General features: G+C 49.4%; 1 protein-coding gene across 1 annotated transcript; it reads right to left on the bottom strand.

The window, feature by feature from the left end:
• Nucleotides 1-1,374: 1,374 nt before the first annotated feature.
• On the bottom strand, nt 1,375-18,667 carry Mcm2 (minichromosome maintenance complex component 2). The gene is made up of 16 exons (XM_027428668.2): nt 18,514-18,667; nt 17,289-17,521; nt 11,642-11,817; nt 11,243-11,503; nt 10,296-10,515; nt 9,319-9,526; nt 7,435-7,569; nt 6,627-6,818; nt 5,935-6,028; nt 5,233-5,483; nt 5,008-5,134; nt 4,466-4,578; nt 3,331-3,582; nt 2,487-2,669; nt 2,180-2,335; nt 1,375-1,976 (listed from the first exon to the last, which is right to left on the bottom strand). The coding sequence occupies exons 1-16, from the start codon at nt 18,517-18,519 to the stop codon at nt 1,866-1,868; spliced, it is 2,718 nt and encodes a 905-aa protein (XP_027284469.1). The 5' UTR covers nt 18,520-18,667; the 3' UTR covers nt 1,375-1,865.
• Nucleotides 18,668-18,673: the final 6 nt, after the last annotated feature.

Genomic DNA, 18,673 nt, shown 5'->3' with positions numbered 1-18,673 from the left:
ACTGGTAGAATATGAGAAAAAGACATAACTCTTACTCTCAATTATGTAATTAAACTTGACATCTCTATTAAAAAAAAAAAGAACAAAACTCTTGCAAGGATATAAATTAAGAGAAACTGCCATGACCCAAAAGAGGATCTCCCAGAAACCTACAATCAATAACCAGACTTCATGGTGTTACAGGTATGCACTGATCAAGTGAGGAACAGAAAAGGGCATTGCTAAAACCCAAAATGCTGAACATCCTGTGAAAGCTAACTGGATAAAGAAAACAGGTGAAATTAATGGAAAAAAATACTTTGCAAAACTCATGAAATGAACCTGCTGAGTTCAAGGTTGGATAGAAGGAAGATTGTCTGCCCCGTTATGGTAACCACTGGGACGTACCATGCAGGAGGCATGCACGTGGCTCAGGGCAGCTCTCGCAGGACATGAGCATGGCTCTGGCTCATCTTAAAAAGAGAAGCCACCCAGTCTTAACAGCACAATTAAAAGCCAGAAAGAAGCAAACCAGATACGTAGAATCTAGTGTAGAAGGCTCTGCGGCTTCCTAAGAACCAGGAACAATGGGTAAACACATATCTCATCTGAACACAAGAGCTCATTACTATAAAGATGTCAGTCTGTGTGCTGTAACAGCCATGTCTTGTATTGGTCAACTTTCTATTATTGTGACCAAGTGCCAGAGATAATCAACTCATAAGGATGCAAGGTTTGGGGCTCATTCCAAAGATGTGCGCATGGCTTGTTGGCTCTAAGTGTACTGAGGCAGACCTTCACAGTGGCAGAGACTGGTCTGGAAACAAAGAAAGGCATGTTGGGGTCCAATAATCTTACTTCCTCCCACAGGGCTCCAAGCTGGCAAACTGGCAATTAGCCAGACTGGTGGTACACACCTTTAATCCTGGGAGGCAGAGGCAGGAGGATCTCAAGTTGGGTTCCAGACCAGGCAGGGTTACATGGTGAGACCTTGAATTAAAAAACAATGAACTTACATTAGCCATGATTTCTTCTTCTTCTTTTTTTTTTTTTAAAGATTTTATTTATTTATTATGTATTCGACACTCTGCTTCCCTGTATATCTGCACACCAGAAGAGGGCACCAGATCTCATAATTGATGGTTGTGAGCCACCATGTGGTTGCTGGGAAATGAACTCAGGACCTCTGGAAGAAGTCAGTGCTCTTAACCTCTGAACCATCTCTCCAGCCCTAGTCATGACTCTTAAGGAAGACATTTAAACCCAAAGTACAGGGCACACCCACAAAGCAGATATAACCAGACCTATGTCTTACTGAAACTGGGGGCAGGTGGAAAAGGCTTCAAAGAAGTCCTGGAAAGCCACACTCAAACCAGAATCAAAATAATGGCAGTATTTAGATTGTATTTAACTTTATTAAAAAATAAACTACAGAGACAAAAAAACTGTACAAAAAGTGAATAAAGGCACAGTTAGGTGGGAAGAAATAGGAGCACAGGCTCCCAGAATGCTCTAGGAAAGTCTGCAAATACCTCTAAGTTGCTCTTTGGCTAAAAGGGGAAGAAACAGCCCAGAAACAAAACTCATGCCAAAACAGCAATAGTTCTGGTAAAGTGTGTCACCCAAACACACCCCAGCCACTGAACACCAGCTATGAGGCACTCTGGGAGGCTGCTGAACCTTGGGCAGAGGGTCCTACCAAGAAGCTCTCTAGAGGTAAGCAGAATAAATACAGTCATTTTACACCTTAGCCTGGGCCCAGGGGGTCATGGCTGAGGATGTGCTATCATCACAAGGAGCACTGAGCCCCTGGTGGAAGTGGGCTTTGTGTCTGTCTGCAGAGTGGTGGCTGAGCCGTGTCCAGACACAGGGGTCTGGTGCTGGCCTCAGAACTGCTGTAGGATCATCTTGCGTTTCAGGTCACGGCTGAACTTGTTGATTCTGAAGAGTTCGCTGTCGTAGAAGGCGGAGAGGTTGTGGATATTGATTTGCCTGGCCTGGAAAAAGAACATCAGAGCCATTAACAGGGGAGGATGCCACCCCTCACCTCTGGAAGGGCTATGCTGGTTCAGAGCTCGAAACCTGAGTTTCATCAGCTTCACAGGTACTCGGACAAGGCCGCTGGAACCTGCCGGCACACTAAAGATGGCTGCAAACTCCAAAGAGCAACAAACCCTGGCCCTGCCCTGTTCTCCCATACCTTGTCTACTAAGTCCTTCTCAGGAATTTCAATGGTGTCCTGCTGGGCCCCAAAGCGGTTGCGTTGATATGTCACCTGCTCAGCCACCAGCTGCTTCAGTATGAAGAGCAGGAGCTCATTGTTATCTCGCCGGAAGGAGAGGTACCGGGCAAAAGTCTGCAGATAGAGGGCAGAGGTCATGTCAGGCCACCTTCACAGCTTGAGCCATCAGGGCAGGAGCTCACCTAGGCCACAGCTAACCTAGGTTCCAGGTCAGAGCTTCTCAATACCCAAAACAGGCTAGGAACCTGGTCTCAGCCATACCCACCTTGCGCATGCTACGCATGACACTGAATTTCTGTGTGTCAATGAAACTCTCCAGCATCACCCGAATGGCCATGTTGACGTCATCTTCCATCACGTAGTCCCGAAGGTGCATGCGTGCGTGGGCCTCTGCCATGCGGATCATGGACTCAATGTGGCGCACTGTGATAGGGATACTGCCCGTTGCCTGCAGAGAACAGTGTGGGCCTTTCTCAGGAGGAGAGGCAGAAGGGACTAAATGCCAGGCAGCCAGATGCAAAAACAGGTCTATGGTCACCACTAACACCACTGGCTATTCTGCCCTTACCTAGTTTGCATTACTCTGCTCTGCTACCCCTGTGCCCAGCTTACACTGAATATTATGGGATCTAGAACAATGATGAGAGAAGCCATCATTTCTGTAAGAACCAAGCTGAATGCTCTGAAAATAGTGGTAACATCAAAATGGAAAAGACAAACACAACCCCATACAAAAAACCCCAGCTGGTATCTTGGTTAGGTGTGGTAACAGTCAGTGGCCTTGCATTCCCATACTAAAACAGAGAGCCCAAAACAGCACAGCTCTCATGTTGATTTTGGTAAGGTTTATGTTAATACAGAACTTAAGCAATCAAAGACTATGACCCTCTTGAACACAGTTACAGTTCATCAGTAACCCGATGGTTAAAATATGGAAGGCCATTTTTTTTCCAGTGCTGGGGATGGAACCAGGGTCCTATCCATATAAGGCAGGCGCCTGGCACTCACAATAGAGCAATGCCAAGCCCCAGAGGTTCTCCTTAATATTGCTTGCTTTGACCCTGACTCATATCTGGGTCAGAAAGGCAGCACCATGTCCCCCAGCTCACCATAGATTCCTTCCTTAGGTCACTGTACATCCTAGCCACTTTGTCTTGGTCCATCTGGTTAAGCTTTGGGTGGACTCTCTCCTTGGCGTAGATGATATACTTCTTCAGGACCTCCTGAGGCAGGGGTTCCACGCCGTATGTGTTGGGCATGGCTGGCTCCAAGATGCTGCCATTGGTCAGCCCCTCGTCCTTCTTGTTACTGGGGTGGTGTCTGACATGGCTGCCAACCACAAAACGGGCCAGCATCTCATCCTAAGACAAGAGATGGGGGTGGGGTGAAATATAAGGGTGGGATTAGAAAGACAGGAAAAACTACACACAGCAAGGAGAGTGACTGCCACACATGTTTGAGGCTAGGCAAGCTTATGAGCATGGAGGGCAGCGATAGGCTTAGAGGGGCAGGAGACAGCTGTGCACCGAAGACAATCCCAGCTACTCAGGAGCTGAGACAGGAGAATTTCTTGAACACAGTTGTTGAGACCCTGTCTCAAAAACCAAACCATCAAAAACAATACAAAAATAATGGAAAGTAAGAAGCTAAGGAAAGAAAAAAATAGAGTAATGGAACCAAGGAGAATTCAGTGGCCAAGAGGCCTCTCACCACAGGACAAACTAAGAGGCAAATGGTGACGGTGGTGAGGAGGGCACTCTAGGGGGAAGAGTACATTTAAAGCCCAGGGCTGCCTTTTTGAGGGAGAGCAGGCACATGGGATCGTTTAGCACACAGACAGCAGCTGCAGAGCTGGCGAGGGCACAGCTGGACAGTTATCCCTTAACCAGCAGGTGCAGGCAGGATGTGGAACATATGGTAGCCACAAAGCAAAGTCCATGGGGAGGACAGGTGCCATACAATCTACTCTTTTAATTGGCAGGCAAATATGCAACCAACCTAGGCAACAGCAGTCCGTTGGGTCAGAGGGCAGAGCTAGAAAGGGATATAGGACAGGGTATGCATAGTCTGTGATTAGCCAGCCAGGGAAGGACTGGGGAAGCCCTAAGAGGTCAGGATGACACTTGGTCATGAGGCAATGATCATTCACATACACTGTCAACCCCATGTCCAGCACACAGCACAGTCCAAGCTTCAGGCAATGGCCCAGAACCTACAGCTGGCACCAGGGATGTAGGGGTGTACCTGAACTGGGTCGACAGTGTCCCTCACCACACACAGGATATCAAAGCGGGAAATGATGGGCTCTGTGAGGTCTACATTCTCTGAGAAAGTCAGTGAAGGGTCATAGCGGCCCCCTGAAACACAAGGAGGTGAGCTCTCAGTGAGTGCATTCATCCACCTCCACTCCCCACCACCCCGGGCTGTGGATGCTTTCCCAGGACCAGAATGCCTCCCAGGCAGAGGTGGGCCAAAGAGGTGGCGATCACAGGCACTGTCAGATTCCATTAGAACCAGAGCTGCTCCAACGCAAAGCCCCAGTCTGATCAGTGGAAGATAAAGGGAATCCTGGGTGCTAGCCACCTACTGGTTGAGCATGGGTACAGCCCCAGCCTCATCTGGACAAAGTATCTGACAGCACCCAAGGATGGTGTAAGAACTGCTGCACCATCACCCTGGGGTCCCAAGTCCTTCCTCCCTGGTCCCCATCCGGTAGGACTTAGGAGATGGAGCTGTGTCTACCACCATCCTCAAGGTCTACACTCTGCGTTCTACAGCAGACATACCTATGGGGTTGGCAGCAGCGATGACAGTGCAGCGGGCTTGCAGTGAGGTAACGATGCCAGCCTTGGAGATGGAAATGCTTTGCTGTTCCATGGCCTCGTGGATGCTGGTCCTGTCCTGGTCATTCATCTGCACAACAGAGCATCACAGGAGAACTCACCACTCTCTAACAAAGCCCTCCCACCACTGAGAGCTCAGCCCCAGAGTCCATCATCCCAGAGACCTACCTTGTCAAACTCATCAATGAGACACACTCCCCGGTCGGCCAGAACCAGGGCTCCAGCCTCTAAGGTCCACTCTCTGCTGACAGGGTGCCGCTGAACATATGCTGTGAGACCCACGGCTGATGCACCCTGGCCAGTGGTGAAGATGGCACGGCTAGACACTTTCTCAATGTATTTGAGGAACTGAGACTTTGCTGTGCCAGGGTCCCCACACAGGAGCACATTAATGTCACCCCGAACCTTGTGCTTTCCACCTGGAGGAGGAGGCAGGGATGGAGATAGAAGGCATGCGGGGAGGCAGGAAGGAGGGTCAGAGGATAGGCTGGATCCCCCACCTGCTCCTCAGCAAAGCAAAGGTGGGTCTCTGCAGGGGGTACCCAGCCCCAGAGCCCTAGTACGCTGAGTCCAGAGGACTGAGCCATGGAGCTTTGGGACACAACCAAAATAGCACACATGTCACAAAACCCTGACTGTGCCCTGTACACCTGAGACGGTGGTGAAGTCACAGCCCGGGACTAGACCACAGCTAACCAGCAGAGACACAGCCCATTATAGTGGACCACAGTGAGCACAGAGTCCAAGCTCACTGCATCCTCCCCTGTGATTTAATCAGAGGCCCATGCAGTACTCTTGGTAACTCTGATGTTTAAAAACAAAACACAGGCCCCATAATCCCTGCAGGGAGACCTGATAAGAGGGGCTCACCTGGGTTCTTGGGTTCCCCTCCAAACAGGGCCAGAGCCAGGCCTCTCTTGATGTCTTCATGCCCATAGATGGAGGGCGCAATGCTGGCAAAGATCTGAGGAATGGAGGGAGACCCATGAGACTGGGACCTAGCAGGCAGATAAGAGACTTAAGTCCCTGCCTTGGCTTCTCTTGGTGATGGACTATAATCGGTGAGTGAAAAGTTAAATAAACTCTTTCCTCCCCAAGCTGCTTTTGGTTATGGTCTTGATATAGAAAGCAAACCAGGACAGACTCTTTCCTTTAGAGCACAGATAAATCCATAAGTAAAACCTTCTGAGAGGCTCAAAGCAGCATGACTGACAGCTAAGACAGCGCGGCAGAGGACAGTGCTGTGAAGCATAAGCCTACCAGGGGACCCTTGAAGAAGTAATTATGTCAGCGGGGCTCAGCACCATATACAGTGGGCTCCACTCAAAAGGACATGGAATCTTCTGTCATACCATGAAGGCCCTTATCCCAAGTGGACCTTCAGTCTTGGACTTCCAGCCTCTAGAGACAGAGCCGGGGCTGCTGTCCCCAGCTTATGGTCCTCCTGCAGGGTGCAGGCTTTTCTCGCCCCCCACCCTAATGCCAATATTCAGAGACCCAGCCTTGGGGGTAAGGTGCCTGGTTCCCAGAGATTCCAGGTGTACCCCTGCCCAGCCACCTGCCTTCTCTCCAATCTGCTGGTCCTTGGAAAGGCTGGTGATCATCTTCACATCCTCATCGGTTAGCTCACCGACGGCCACTTTGTTGTCCTTCTTGGCAACATGGTTGGCCAAGATGACAGTGGCAAAGACTGGAAACCCATTGGCAGTGTTAAGTGAGCCATCGTAGTTATTGTGGTAAATGCCAGTCAGCTCCTGGGAGGGTGAGGTCACATGTCAGAGGGTGAAACCTGGTGTCCCCATAGTAGGGTCTACATCCATGCTACTCCCCCAACCCATTTCTACTCCAAGCTCCTTATGCTGCAAACAAGATGAGCAACTCAGGAAGTATAGAAACACGAACTTTTCCTCCTGTGTTTACACTGGATTAAAGACTTTATCCTCAACTTGGCACAACTGCAAAGTGTTAGTGAGGTCATTTAGGGTGTGCCCTTGGAGGGGATACCTAGACCCTGACACAACCCCTTGCTTCCAGCTTTCTTTCTGGCCCCATGAAGTGAGCAACCACATTCCCTCCTCACTCACATTCTTGCCTTAATGCACTGTGCAGCCACAGCCACAGCCACAGGCCCAAGACCATGGACTAAAACTGAGACTGACCCAGAATAAACGTCTCCTCCTCCAATCTGACATGTTGTACCTCTAATGTATTGTCACAGCAAAGCTGAGTGACACCCACCACTCCAATAAGCTGGAGAAAAGCTCTTCACCTGATTCAAAAGCTAGTGCCAGGCTGAGCCCCACTTTGGACACTGACCCCACCCCCACTGGCCATAGCAGGTCCCACCAGTTCCTGGCAACATCCACTCACTATCTCGTCTCCTGGCTTGCAGCTGTCCACCAGATCAGCAAGGAGAATAGCATCCTTGGAGCGGGGCAGCCGGCCAGCTGCCACCTTGCCGGGACTCTCCTGGATTCGGATACGCTGGTAGTTCTGATAGATGGTCTGTTTAGAACAGAAAATATCATGGTTCCTACATGACCAACTATTCTCCACAAAGCATGGCTTTCCCGTGTGCTCTGACCTGGCTGTAGCCCCCAAAGAATAAGCAGGACACAAGAGCCACAGAGACCAAGGGCGGGACAACTGCCACCCAGTGAGTCCCTTCACCTGCCATCCCTGGGCAGCGTCTTTTTCTCCTGGGCTCTAGCCTCTGTTCTACACCCTGGAGCCTAGATTTGCCTGTGAGAACACACTAGCGCAGTCATGAGTAGTGTAATTCTTGGCAGAAGGGGGTATCTTATGAGGATCAAGCTGGGCCATGTGTATTAGCACCCACAAGAGCAGAGCAGGACCACACGGTAGAGTTGTGTCATGTGCTGAAATACCCCACTAATTCACTTACAGTCCAGAAAAGAGACTGCATGCTACAGTCTGGGCTGCAAATGCTCCCGATGGCCTATTTGTAGAAGGCACTGATGCTTCAGTTCATGTGTGAGAGATGAGGGAGCCTTGTGGGAGGCCTTAGGTCCTAGGGACATGGCCTTGAAGGGGACTATGGGAGATAAGCAGTTTGCTGTACCACACGCCATCACTGCCACACACAGGCCCCAAAGCCATGGGGGTCAAGCATAGCTTTAATCCTTCCAGTCAATCACATCAGGTTAGTTACAGGAACCCAGAGCTGAATGACACATAAGACACAGGGGCCTAAAGTACACAATGTCCGGTGATGGTGGCCCAGAACTCAGGGAGCGAAGACAGGTAGATGTCTGTGAATTGGAGGCCAGCCAGGACTACATAGTAAGTCCTCGACCCAAAAAAAAAACAAACAAAAAAACCCAAAAGCACACAATCACATCCATATGCTTGCCTGATCCTTAGGGCACTGCTGAGTGGGTGACTTTAGCCATCCAAATCTCTGAAAAATCCGTTGTTCCACAAGATGAGAACTGTGGACCAGCCCCTCCCCCCAGAATGTAATAAAAACTAAGACCCAAATAACACAGCAGGCAGGCAGCCAGCAGGGCCAGCACACATTGGACCCCACTTGCTGATCCCAACTAGTATAGCTTAGTGTCCTGGGGGCAGTGTCCAAGTTTGTGACATGACTAAGTGGGGCTGCAAAAAATGGAGAGAGGCACAGCTAAGTGAGCCTTGGAGCTAGGTCATTCAAGTGAAGCAGACCTGGACTTGACACTGTCACAGGCAACTTCCTGTCCAGGCAGCCCTAAAGACAGCTCAGAACTATGGAAAGTGGGAAGAGTGCTAACGTTCCTGGGAGCCAGGCAGTAAGAGGCAGCAGGCATCTCCACGAGAACCATGATCCCCAACTGCAGATGGAAGATGTGCATGTTGTATCCAAGACCTCAGAGCAGAGGTACATGAATCTCCCAAGCAGGATTCTGCAGGATCCAAATGATTATAACCCTGGAGACCCCCACAAAAGGTACCGGGAGCTAGCCAGGCTCTACCAACAAATCAACAGGTGGTCCAGATGTCCATGTGATGGGCACATAGATGCTCTATTGGGGTGGACAGGAAGAAAAGTAGGCCCTGTTGGCCCTTTTCTTTAGAGAACACAAATGTGTGGACACCAAACAGGATTCCCTAGCTTCAAACATATTGAATTCTTAAAGTCTTGAGGCCAACCTGGCTAATTCTGTCATGTTTAACTTCCTTAAGGTCTCTTGGTCTCAGAGATGGGTTAGGCCTTGCACACCAAGGATGCTGTGACAGGTCTGGGTTACTCACCTCCTCCATGTTGATCTCAAAGGGCCCAGTTGACTGGCACTCAGGGCAGGAGCCAGGCTTCACCTCCTGATTTTGAGACTGGCAGAAAGGCCCCAGTACAAAGTTGCACTTGCTACAGTTATACTTGACCATGCTGAGCTGAGGCAGGACTCCAGTGCAGCTAGTCACCACGCCGCTGGTACGGATCAGCTGGTTCAGGTGCAGCTGCCTGGGTGTGGGAGGTAGCAAGCACATCAGAGGCTGGGGGGTACTTCCTACCCCACCCTCTGGATTAGGCCCTGTTCTCTCTCCGGGTTGTGGAATAATCTTTTCTGTACACTGTGAAGGTGTGTCTTTGCTAAGGCATCCTCTGATTGATTATTAATGAAAGACCTGAATGGCCAATAGCTAAGCAGGAAGAGTTAGGCAGGTCTTCTGGGCAGAGAAAAGATGAGATGAATCTAGGCAGGGGAGGGACCCCAGAGAAGATGGAGAAGAAGCAGGACACGCAGGAGGTGAAGTAAAACCCCTGAGCCAAGCGGCAGCATGCAGATGAACAGAAATGGGTTAATTTAAGTTATCAGAGCTAGTTAGAAACAAGCCTAAGCTAAGGCCAAGCTTTCATAATTAATAAAAGTCTCCTTGTCATTTTTTGAGCTGGCAGTCCCAAATGAGAAAGTAGGGGTGCCAGATGAAACGTTTACTTAATTTATTCCACTGTAATAAAAACTTGGGAGTCAGATATGGAGATTAAAGACTTGAAAAATCCAAGGAAAGCAGAACAACAGGCTGACCTTCTCTCCACATCTTCCCCAAACCACCAGCCCCAGAAATTCCCTGTAATTTCTTCCCGTTTTCCCTAGCCGCCTTGCTAAATCCTCCAAGAACTTTATGGCTAATCCGGGTCAGCCAACTGCTGACTCTGTCCTTTGATTCAAGGTTGCTTTATTGGCACAGTGGATTGGCTGTACCGACAATTCTCCAACACCCCTGCTTACCTCAGTGAACGCAACTCCTCCACCAGAGGCAGGTGGGAAATGCGCACATGAATGTGGTTGGTGATGCGGTCGTATTTGGGGTACATGGCTAGCACCACCTCCAGGGCAGCCTCATCAAAGATCTGCAGCAGCTCAGCTGGTGCCTCAGGTAGGAAGTATGCCAACACATGTTCCCGGGCTGCCAGGTCTTCATAGTTCACCACCAAGCTCTCTCGGTTCTCTGAGGGAGATGGTGGGTGTGATTGACGACATAGCCTGGGGCCATGAAGGTAGCTAATGTCTCAGAACCCTGATGGCCAAAGATCTCCACCCAAACTATACCCGAGTAGACCAGAAAGTCCAGCTTGCACCATAGGCCCAATGCTTGTGGCCGGGCAAAAGAGAGCCAAGGGACATATTAACAACATGTATATCTCTGGGGATGTCATATCCAGGAGGAATAGGCAGGCCATGGGAAAAAACCTATAGCCATTTCTGGAGGGGCTACCATAGCCCCACACTGTCATACTCTTTAGAGCAAATGTTGTTGTCACATAGAAATGCGACCACTTTTGCATCAAAGTTGTAATGCAGAGGTTGGGGAGTAGCTCAGTGGCAGAGCACATGCTTAGAATGTGCTCGGCCCTGGGTTCAACCCGACACTGCCAAAACAAAACAAACGAGAAAACCCCACAGGGTACGAGTACATTTTTAAGCATGTCCCCAAACAGCCCAGCTCTGGTGCAGATGTGGGAAACCCTGGGTTCCTCTGAAAGGATGCCTCTGGTTCTGTCCCTGTCACAAAATGTTCCTGTGCACAATGTGTTCAGTTTGCCAGCAGGGGCAGCCTTGATGGCTGGATACAGGTCACAGGCCACATCACCCCTCAGTGCTGAGACTGAGCCCAGGACCTCACTCAAGACCAGGGTTGTACCTTTGCGCTCCACCCCAGCCTATTAGGAACACACCTTTGCACATATCACTGATGCGTTCCTTGAAGACATTGTGGCCGTGGCTGTCCACGTGCGTGCGCAGGAAGTTCTTGAAGCGATGATGGATCTCCAGCCTGGGTCCCGCCATGCTCACCCACTCGCGAACTGAGTGTCCCTTTAGATCCTCCAGGTTCTCAATGCTCTCAATCATCTCTTCATCCTCCTCTCCGTCCTCTGTGGCGCGCTCTACCTGTCGGCGCTTACGGGCAGGCCGCTCCTCATCTTCCTCGTCACTGTCTTGAGTAGCAAGACCCCCCCTGTAAGCAAGCTTCTCCCAGCATCCTCTCCACAACACTTGCCACCCAGGCCTTCCCCACTTCCTGAGGTTCTAGAGGTCCAAGTGGCCCCTTTGATTGAGATGCCCACCAGACATACCATACAGCAGCCCCCGGCGCATGCGGCCCAGGCCTCTGCCAGCCTCTCGGTCTCTCTGCCTCATGGCCCGCTCGGCTGCCTCCCTCTGACTGGCTGTCAGCTCCTCCACGTCCTCATCATCCAGGGCCAATCCCTCTGCCTCGTAGACATCAAGCTCAGGAATGGGACGGTAGTCTCTGAGAGAGGCCAACAACAGTCAATGAGTCTCCACCTGGAAATGGGGTCTGCTCCACAGGCTTACAAGGCCCTGGCTGGACAGCTGCAAACAGAAGGCTGCAAGTTTGAAGAACATTATTTGGGCACTTCATCAAGGAGATACAAGCTCCCGGGATGCAAAGGGGGTCCATCTGTGTGCATGAGGTGCACAGCCATGGGATCCAGTCATGTGAGTCTGGGCAGAACAAGTCACACAGTCACAGCACCACCTGCTGGTGGTATATGATGGACGAGGCCAATGCTTCCCCTTATGCAGTCAGTCTCTTCCTCAAGGCACTACCCAACCTTGAGAAAATTATCAAGGAAAGCATCAAATGAGATCATTTAAAAATCTCTAACTGGCACCATTTTCATCAGAAATTAGAAAGCACGAAACTGTCACAGCCAAGAACAAACTGGGGATTTTTTTGCAATGTGTGTATGATTTATTTTGATGTGTGTGTGTATGTGGGGGGGGTGGTGGTGGTTTGCCTGCATGCGTGCCTGTCTAACAGTGTCATGGAGGCCAGAGGACAGTGTTGGATCCCCTGGAACAGGAGCTGGGAATCAAACCTGTATCCTCTGTAAGAGATCTGTCTATATATACTTTTTACTTTCTACATTAATGTGTGCATGGGGGGGGGGGGTGAATGTTTGAGGTCAGAGGGCAGCTTGTGGGAGTGGGTTCTGTGGATGGGCTCCGGGTGGCGTCAGGCTTGGCAGCAAGAGCCTTTACCCACTGAGCCATCTCATCCACTCCTAAACGCTTTATGAGAAACTGGGGACTTATAACAGGGCAAAAACTAGGAAAACCCAATAAACACAATAGAATATGGGCTTTGGATAATAACTGTGGGAGAATCTCTAAAATCCACAACCCCAGTGAAAATGCAAGCTAGCTAATCAAGTCAGCTCTCAACAGTGTGAACACGTATAGGACTAGAGACAGCTCAGTGGTAAGAGTACATAGTGTTTTTATTTATTTATTTATTTATTTATTTATTTATTTATTTATTTATTTATTTATTTGCTTTTCAAGACAGGGTTTCTCTGTGTAGCTCTGGCTGTCCTAGAACTCAGAACTCTGAATACTAGGTTTAAAGGTATGTGCCACCACACCCAGCTCACATACTGCCCTAGCAGAGGACTAAAGTTGGAGTCCCAGCACCCACACTAGGCACCTGCACCTAATGTGTACACAGGCACAGATGCACTTGACCATATACAAATAAAAATAAAGACGCTGAGAAGATGGCTTGGGGGTTAAGAGCACTGGCTGCTCTTCAAGAGGACCTGGTTTCCATTCCCAGCACCCACATGGCAGCTCACAATTGTCTGTAACTCCAGTGCCAGAGAATCTGATACCTTCTTTTGGCTTCCAAAGTCACCATGTGGTGCACAGACATACATGCAGGTAAAACACCCACATACATAAAATAACTTTTTAAGTTAAAAAAAAGAAACCATCTTTGGCAGGTGTAGTAGTGCACACCATTTTTCTCCCCGTCCTAGGAAACACAGTCAGGCGGATCTCTGAGAGTTTGAGGCCAATCAAGGACACATAGTGAAAGCCAAATTCTAAAAATTAACACCATTATGAGAAGAGAACAGGAGAAGACACATGGGTGAGAAGAAAAGATCTCATGAGTTAAAATTAAAATGACTACTAAGCACATTCTGAAGAAAATCTATGATTACTTTTAAGGGTGAGAATAAAAAAAAAATCTAATAAATGGGTTAGTGATAAAATCCCAGGACGGCCAATGAATAAACCCATCCACACAGTAGGTCATTACTCAACCTTAAAATAGAAGGGGGATGGGGCTGGAGAGATGGCTCAGAGGTTAAGTGCACTGGCTGCTCTTCCAGAGGTCCTGAGTTCAATTCCCAGCATCCACATGGTGGCTCACAACCATCCATAATGAGATCTGGTGCCCTCTTCTGGTGTGCATGGGAGATAGTGCTACACGCCTTTAATCCCAGCACTCGGGAGGCAGAGGCAGGTGGATCTCTGTGAGTTCGAGGACAGCCTGGTCTACAGAGCTAGTCCCAGGACAGGCTCCAAAGCTACGGAGAAACCCTGTCTTGAAAATCCAAAAAACAAAAACCAAACCAAAAGGGGGCTATGACAGGTGCTGCAGCATGGATGATCTTGAGGATCTCATACTAGGGGATTAAGCCATACCATTACCATATGGTCCACAGAGGGGTCAGACTCAGAGAAAGATAGCCAAATGGTGAGTGGAGAGTCAGCATTTATGGGGAACAGATAAAAAGGTTCTGGAGATGGCTACACAGTAACTCAGATGAATGCCACTGAGCCACACACTAAAATTAAGTGTATTTTACAATAAAGGACGTTGGGCTGGAGAGAGGGCTCAGTAGAGGACCTGACTCATGTCAGGCAGCTCATAACCCAACCTGTACCTCCAACTTCAGGGGATCTGACTCCTTCTGGCCTCTGAAGGCACCTATACATTCAAGCGCACAAACACGCAGACACTCAAGAATATACAATTTTTATTTTAAGGAGCAGGCAGGAAATGAAGCTCTCCAGAGAGCTGCTTAGTCCCAATAAGGAGAAGGAATTATGGGCTGGAGAGATGGCTCAGTGGTTAAGAGCACTGCCTGCTCTTCTAGAGGACCTAGGTTCAATTCCCAGCACCCACATGGCAGCTCACAACTATCTGTAACTCCAGTTCCAGGGGACCTGACAACACCCTCACACAGACATACATGCAGGCAAAACACCAACACACATAAAATAAAGTCATTAAAAAAAAAAATGTCAAGCTGGGCATTGGTGGCACATGACTTTAATCCCAGCATTTGGGGAGGCAGAACTCTCAGTGAGTTCGAGGTCAGCCTGGTCTACATACAGAGTGAGTATACAGAGTGAGTTCCAGGACAGCCAGAACTGTTACACAGAGAAACCCTGTGTTGAAAAACCAAACACACACACACACACACACACACACACACACACACACACACACACACACACACAGCAAAACCAAACCAAATGTTTAAAGAAGAAAATGGAATCAGAGGAAGCCAAGACCTTGACACCAGAAAGGCTTCGGAGCACAGTGGGTCCAGGGGTTATACCCACCTTGTGTCCTCTCCCAACCTGAGCATACCCTTTCTGAAAACCCAGCCAGACTGGCTGCCTGAAAAGCTCACACCTACTGGCTCAACCTTCTGAGCTATTCCAAGACCATCAAGCAGTCTCCTTCCAGGTGACCACTTGTTAGGTACTTGAGGGAAGTACTGTCTAACACAGAGAGCCAGGCAGCGTCTTCCCTGTGATTTGTGAGTCCCAGAGTCCCATCGCATCAGTGCCGTTTCATCTTTGAGTAGGTGATATGATTCTATAGTCCAAAAGGCTGCAAGCTCTTTCCTCAGGGCCTCCCCCCAGGAGCCAGCATCTCCCAGGGAAGCGGACCTCTGGAGTTCTCTTCCTCAGGCTAACTGTTAAGGCTGCCCCCTTTCTCTGGTCAATGTTCCCAAACTACCCTCTCAAAACAAACAATCTCACATCACCAAAGTCATATCAAGTAAAAGTCTATTGAATTATGCAGAATTCACCAATGGTTTCTGAGGAAAGTCTGTTCCGACCCTGAGAGGATTTCAGTCACCCAAAACAGTGACAATTAGTTAGTCTACAGCAAAACACACCAACCAATCTGGGTCTCATGGAATTTCAAAACCTTTATGCCTTAATACAGCATTTCTGGATTAATGAGATGGCTCAATGGCTAAAGACTCGTCTCCAAACCTGATGTGAGTTCAGTCCCTGAAACCCAACAGAGGAAGGAGAAATTTCAACAAGTTGTCCTTTGACCTCCACATGCATGCCATGGCATGTGTAGCAATGCATAAACACACAATGAACAATATAATGAGATATTTTTAAAATACAGTACTAAGAAAATGAGCAGCAGGGTGTGGTGGTGCACACCTTTAATCTCTGGGAGGCAGACGCAGGCAAATCTCTGTGAGTTCAAGGTCAGACTGGTTTACAAAGTAAACAGAATAGTTAGGGCTGTAACACAGAGAAACCCTGACTTGAAACACAAACAAAAAAAATGAGGGGCTGGAAATGGCTCAGTAGTTCAGAGTACTGGCTTCTCTTGCAAAGGACCTGGGTTCATTTCTGGAAACCCACACGGCAGCTCACAACCATAGATTAACTACAGTTTCAGGGGGGTCTGATATCCTCCTCTGGCCTCTGTGGGCATAGGCATGTATGTGGTATATAGATCTATATGCAGGTAAAACACCCATACATTTTTCAAAAAAGACTGAACTTTGAAAGCACTGTGCTGAGTGAAACGTTGGCACAAAAGGACAAGTATCATACGATCCCAGTTCTGGCCACATGCTCAGAACTGGAAGAGCTATGGAGATGAAGAAAGAGATAGTTGGGTGGCTGTGATGGGGCTGGGAACTGGGATCCACAGGCAGGAGGGACCTCAGTGGGGCAACGGAAACGGCGCTCAGAAAGCATGCAGTGAACATCCCTGCGCTGTACTCTTACAAGGGTAAGGCTTATAATACATAAATTAGCCTCTTTCCACACAAACTGTCACTATATCAGATAGTCTTCAGACATCTTTAGGCACCCTCCCCAAGGTCCTCTCACTTTAAAGAGGATGTATAACCCAAGAGTGAAGACAGATAGGGAGGGAGCACAGGGGGAAGCCCTTGACCCTGAGCCCAGGATGATCTGGATCAATTCCTCCCATAGCCAGACACACACCACATAGCTACTCTCAGTTAACTAGTCTTTGCTTAAAGCAAAGAACCGGATGGTGCAGAAGACCCCTGACAGTCCCTCTGATGGCTCACACCTCAGATATCACCCCCCCCCCCCGGGCAAAAAAGGAGCATGCCACAAGGCTCCTAGGTGCCCATATAATTCGTACCTGATCCCAGCTGTAATTGCTGGTAAGGCTAAAGTAGGAATCTAACTGTACTTACTGGCAAAGCTTACACCCGGCTTCCTAGCAGTCAGCCTCCACCTTCAGTAAGTCTGTATATAACCCTGAACACTTCTGACCCAGGGCCTGATGCATGCTGGGTCAAGTTTGACTGACTCTAAACCTTCATTTTCAGAAGCACTACCCAATGTGTTAAGAAAGGCAGAGAGAAAACACTTGCAGTCCACTTCCCATCTTTCTGAGTTGGCATGCCTCTTCAGATCAGACTCTATGGGTCCTCCTCTTCTCCTGAGCTGGGGCTTGCCTGGGCCTTAGGGTCTAGTCTGAGCTGTATATAGTTAGCTAAATGGATCTCCACAGTGTTTGTTGAAACTGTCTCTCCCCAACCTGAACCATGCCACATTCAAAGTTACCAAGTTTATACACTCATGTGCTCCCAAGGCCAGGCCACCAGACACAAGGGTCCTTCTGCTAAACCACCAGCTAGCCAAGACAGAGACTGAAAATACCTCTCCATGCCATCACCAATGAGTTCCTCGCCATCCTCTTCTTCCTCAACAGGCCCCTCAGTGCCCAGCAGCCCCTCAGACTCATCCTCAAATGGAGGGAGGTCTCTGCCAGGGCTGGAGGTAAGGGCATCCGCACGTCTGGAGCTGCGGCCTGGGCTGGAGGTGAGGGGATCACTGATGCGTCGGCGCTGCTGGGCAGGGCTAGATGCTGCCGAGAAGGACTCAGAAGATTCCTGCAAGAGAGGCTGCCATCAGACACAGCAGGGACACAGGCTGACACCCACCTGGCTATCACGGGGCCTTCCCCGCTGGCTGGCAGTCTCCTGTCTGCCAGGCACTGTTCTCAGGGACATGGAAGCCCTTTAGCCTTGAGTCCTTTCCACTTGCTGGGTCCTCTGCTTGCAATGATCTGAGGCCATCAAGGGGCATCTCCGCCCTTACTGGGTCACATCTCTCTTATGAAAAACCAAGGGGGCTATGTAGTTTTGTGGGTTTTTTTGTTTGTTTGTTTGTTTGTTTTCAGCCGTTTATCATCTACTGGAACCTCAACAATATGCTGGGTGCTGGGACAAGAAGTGATGATTAAGAGACATCAAGGAACATGAACTGAAGTCAAGAACAGACCTTTACTCTTTAACAAGTCAGAGTCATGAGCCCCTAACACTAAGAGCAGGGAAGCCGGGCCTGATGTCACAAGTTATGTAATCCCGAATACCCAGAAGTTGAGTCAGCCTGATGATGTCAAGTTCAAAGTTAACCCGAACTACAGAGTGAGTTCAAGATCAGCCTGGCTGATCTAGTGAGACCCTTTCTCTTTCTTTCTTGTTTTAGTTTTTCCAGACAGGGTTTCTCTGTGTAACTGTCCTGGAATTTGCACTGTAAACCAAGCTGGCCTTGAAGACAGAGATACGCTTGCCTTTGCCACCCGAATGCTGGGATTAAAGGGCTGCGCCACTACCGCCCGACTGTGAAACCTTATTTCAACACAAGTGGATTGCGGTGCATGCAGCTACGTGGTAGCGCGCTTTCCCTACACGCGGGAGGTTCTGAGTTCCACTCCCTGCACCCCCACCACCCACAGTGCATGGAGACCAGAGGCCTAGGGCCACGTGTGGGGCGCAGAGACGACCCGTCCCGGACTCAGGCCTGCCACTGGAGGAAAAGACCCGGTAAAGTAGGCCGAGACCGCTGAACACCGCCCGCCCAAGAGAAGCACGCTCCTCACCGCCATTTCTGTGCTCGCTCCGCCGTACCAGCAGCCACCGGTTTTCGCGCGAAAACTGGATCATGTGACCCGCCCTTGCCCGGGAAACTCCGAGAGGAGCCAGACGTCACGACGCCCGCGTCAATCTAGGGCGGGAGGAGGGCTAGAATGTTTGGTCACG

This window comes from Cricetulus griseus, chromosome 8 (assembly GCF_003668045.3).
Source record: "Cricetulus griseus strain 17A/GY chromosome 8, alternate assembly CriGri-PICRH-1.0, whole genome shotgun sequence".
NCBI classification, from domain to species: domain Eukaryota; kingdom Metazoa; phylum Chordata; class Mammalia; order Rodentia; family Cricetidae; genus Cricetulus; species Cricetulus griseus.
Note: the sequence above shows the minus strand (reverse complement) of the source record. Positions and strands in the feature narration are given on the sequence as shown.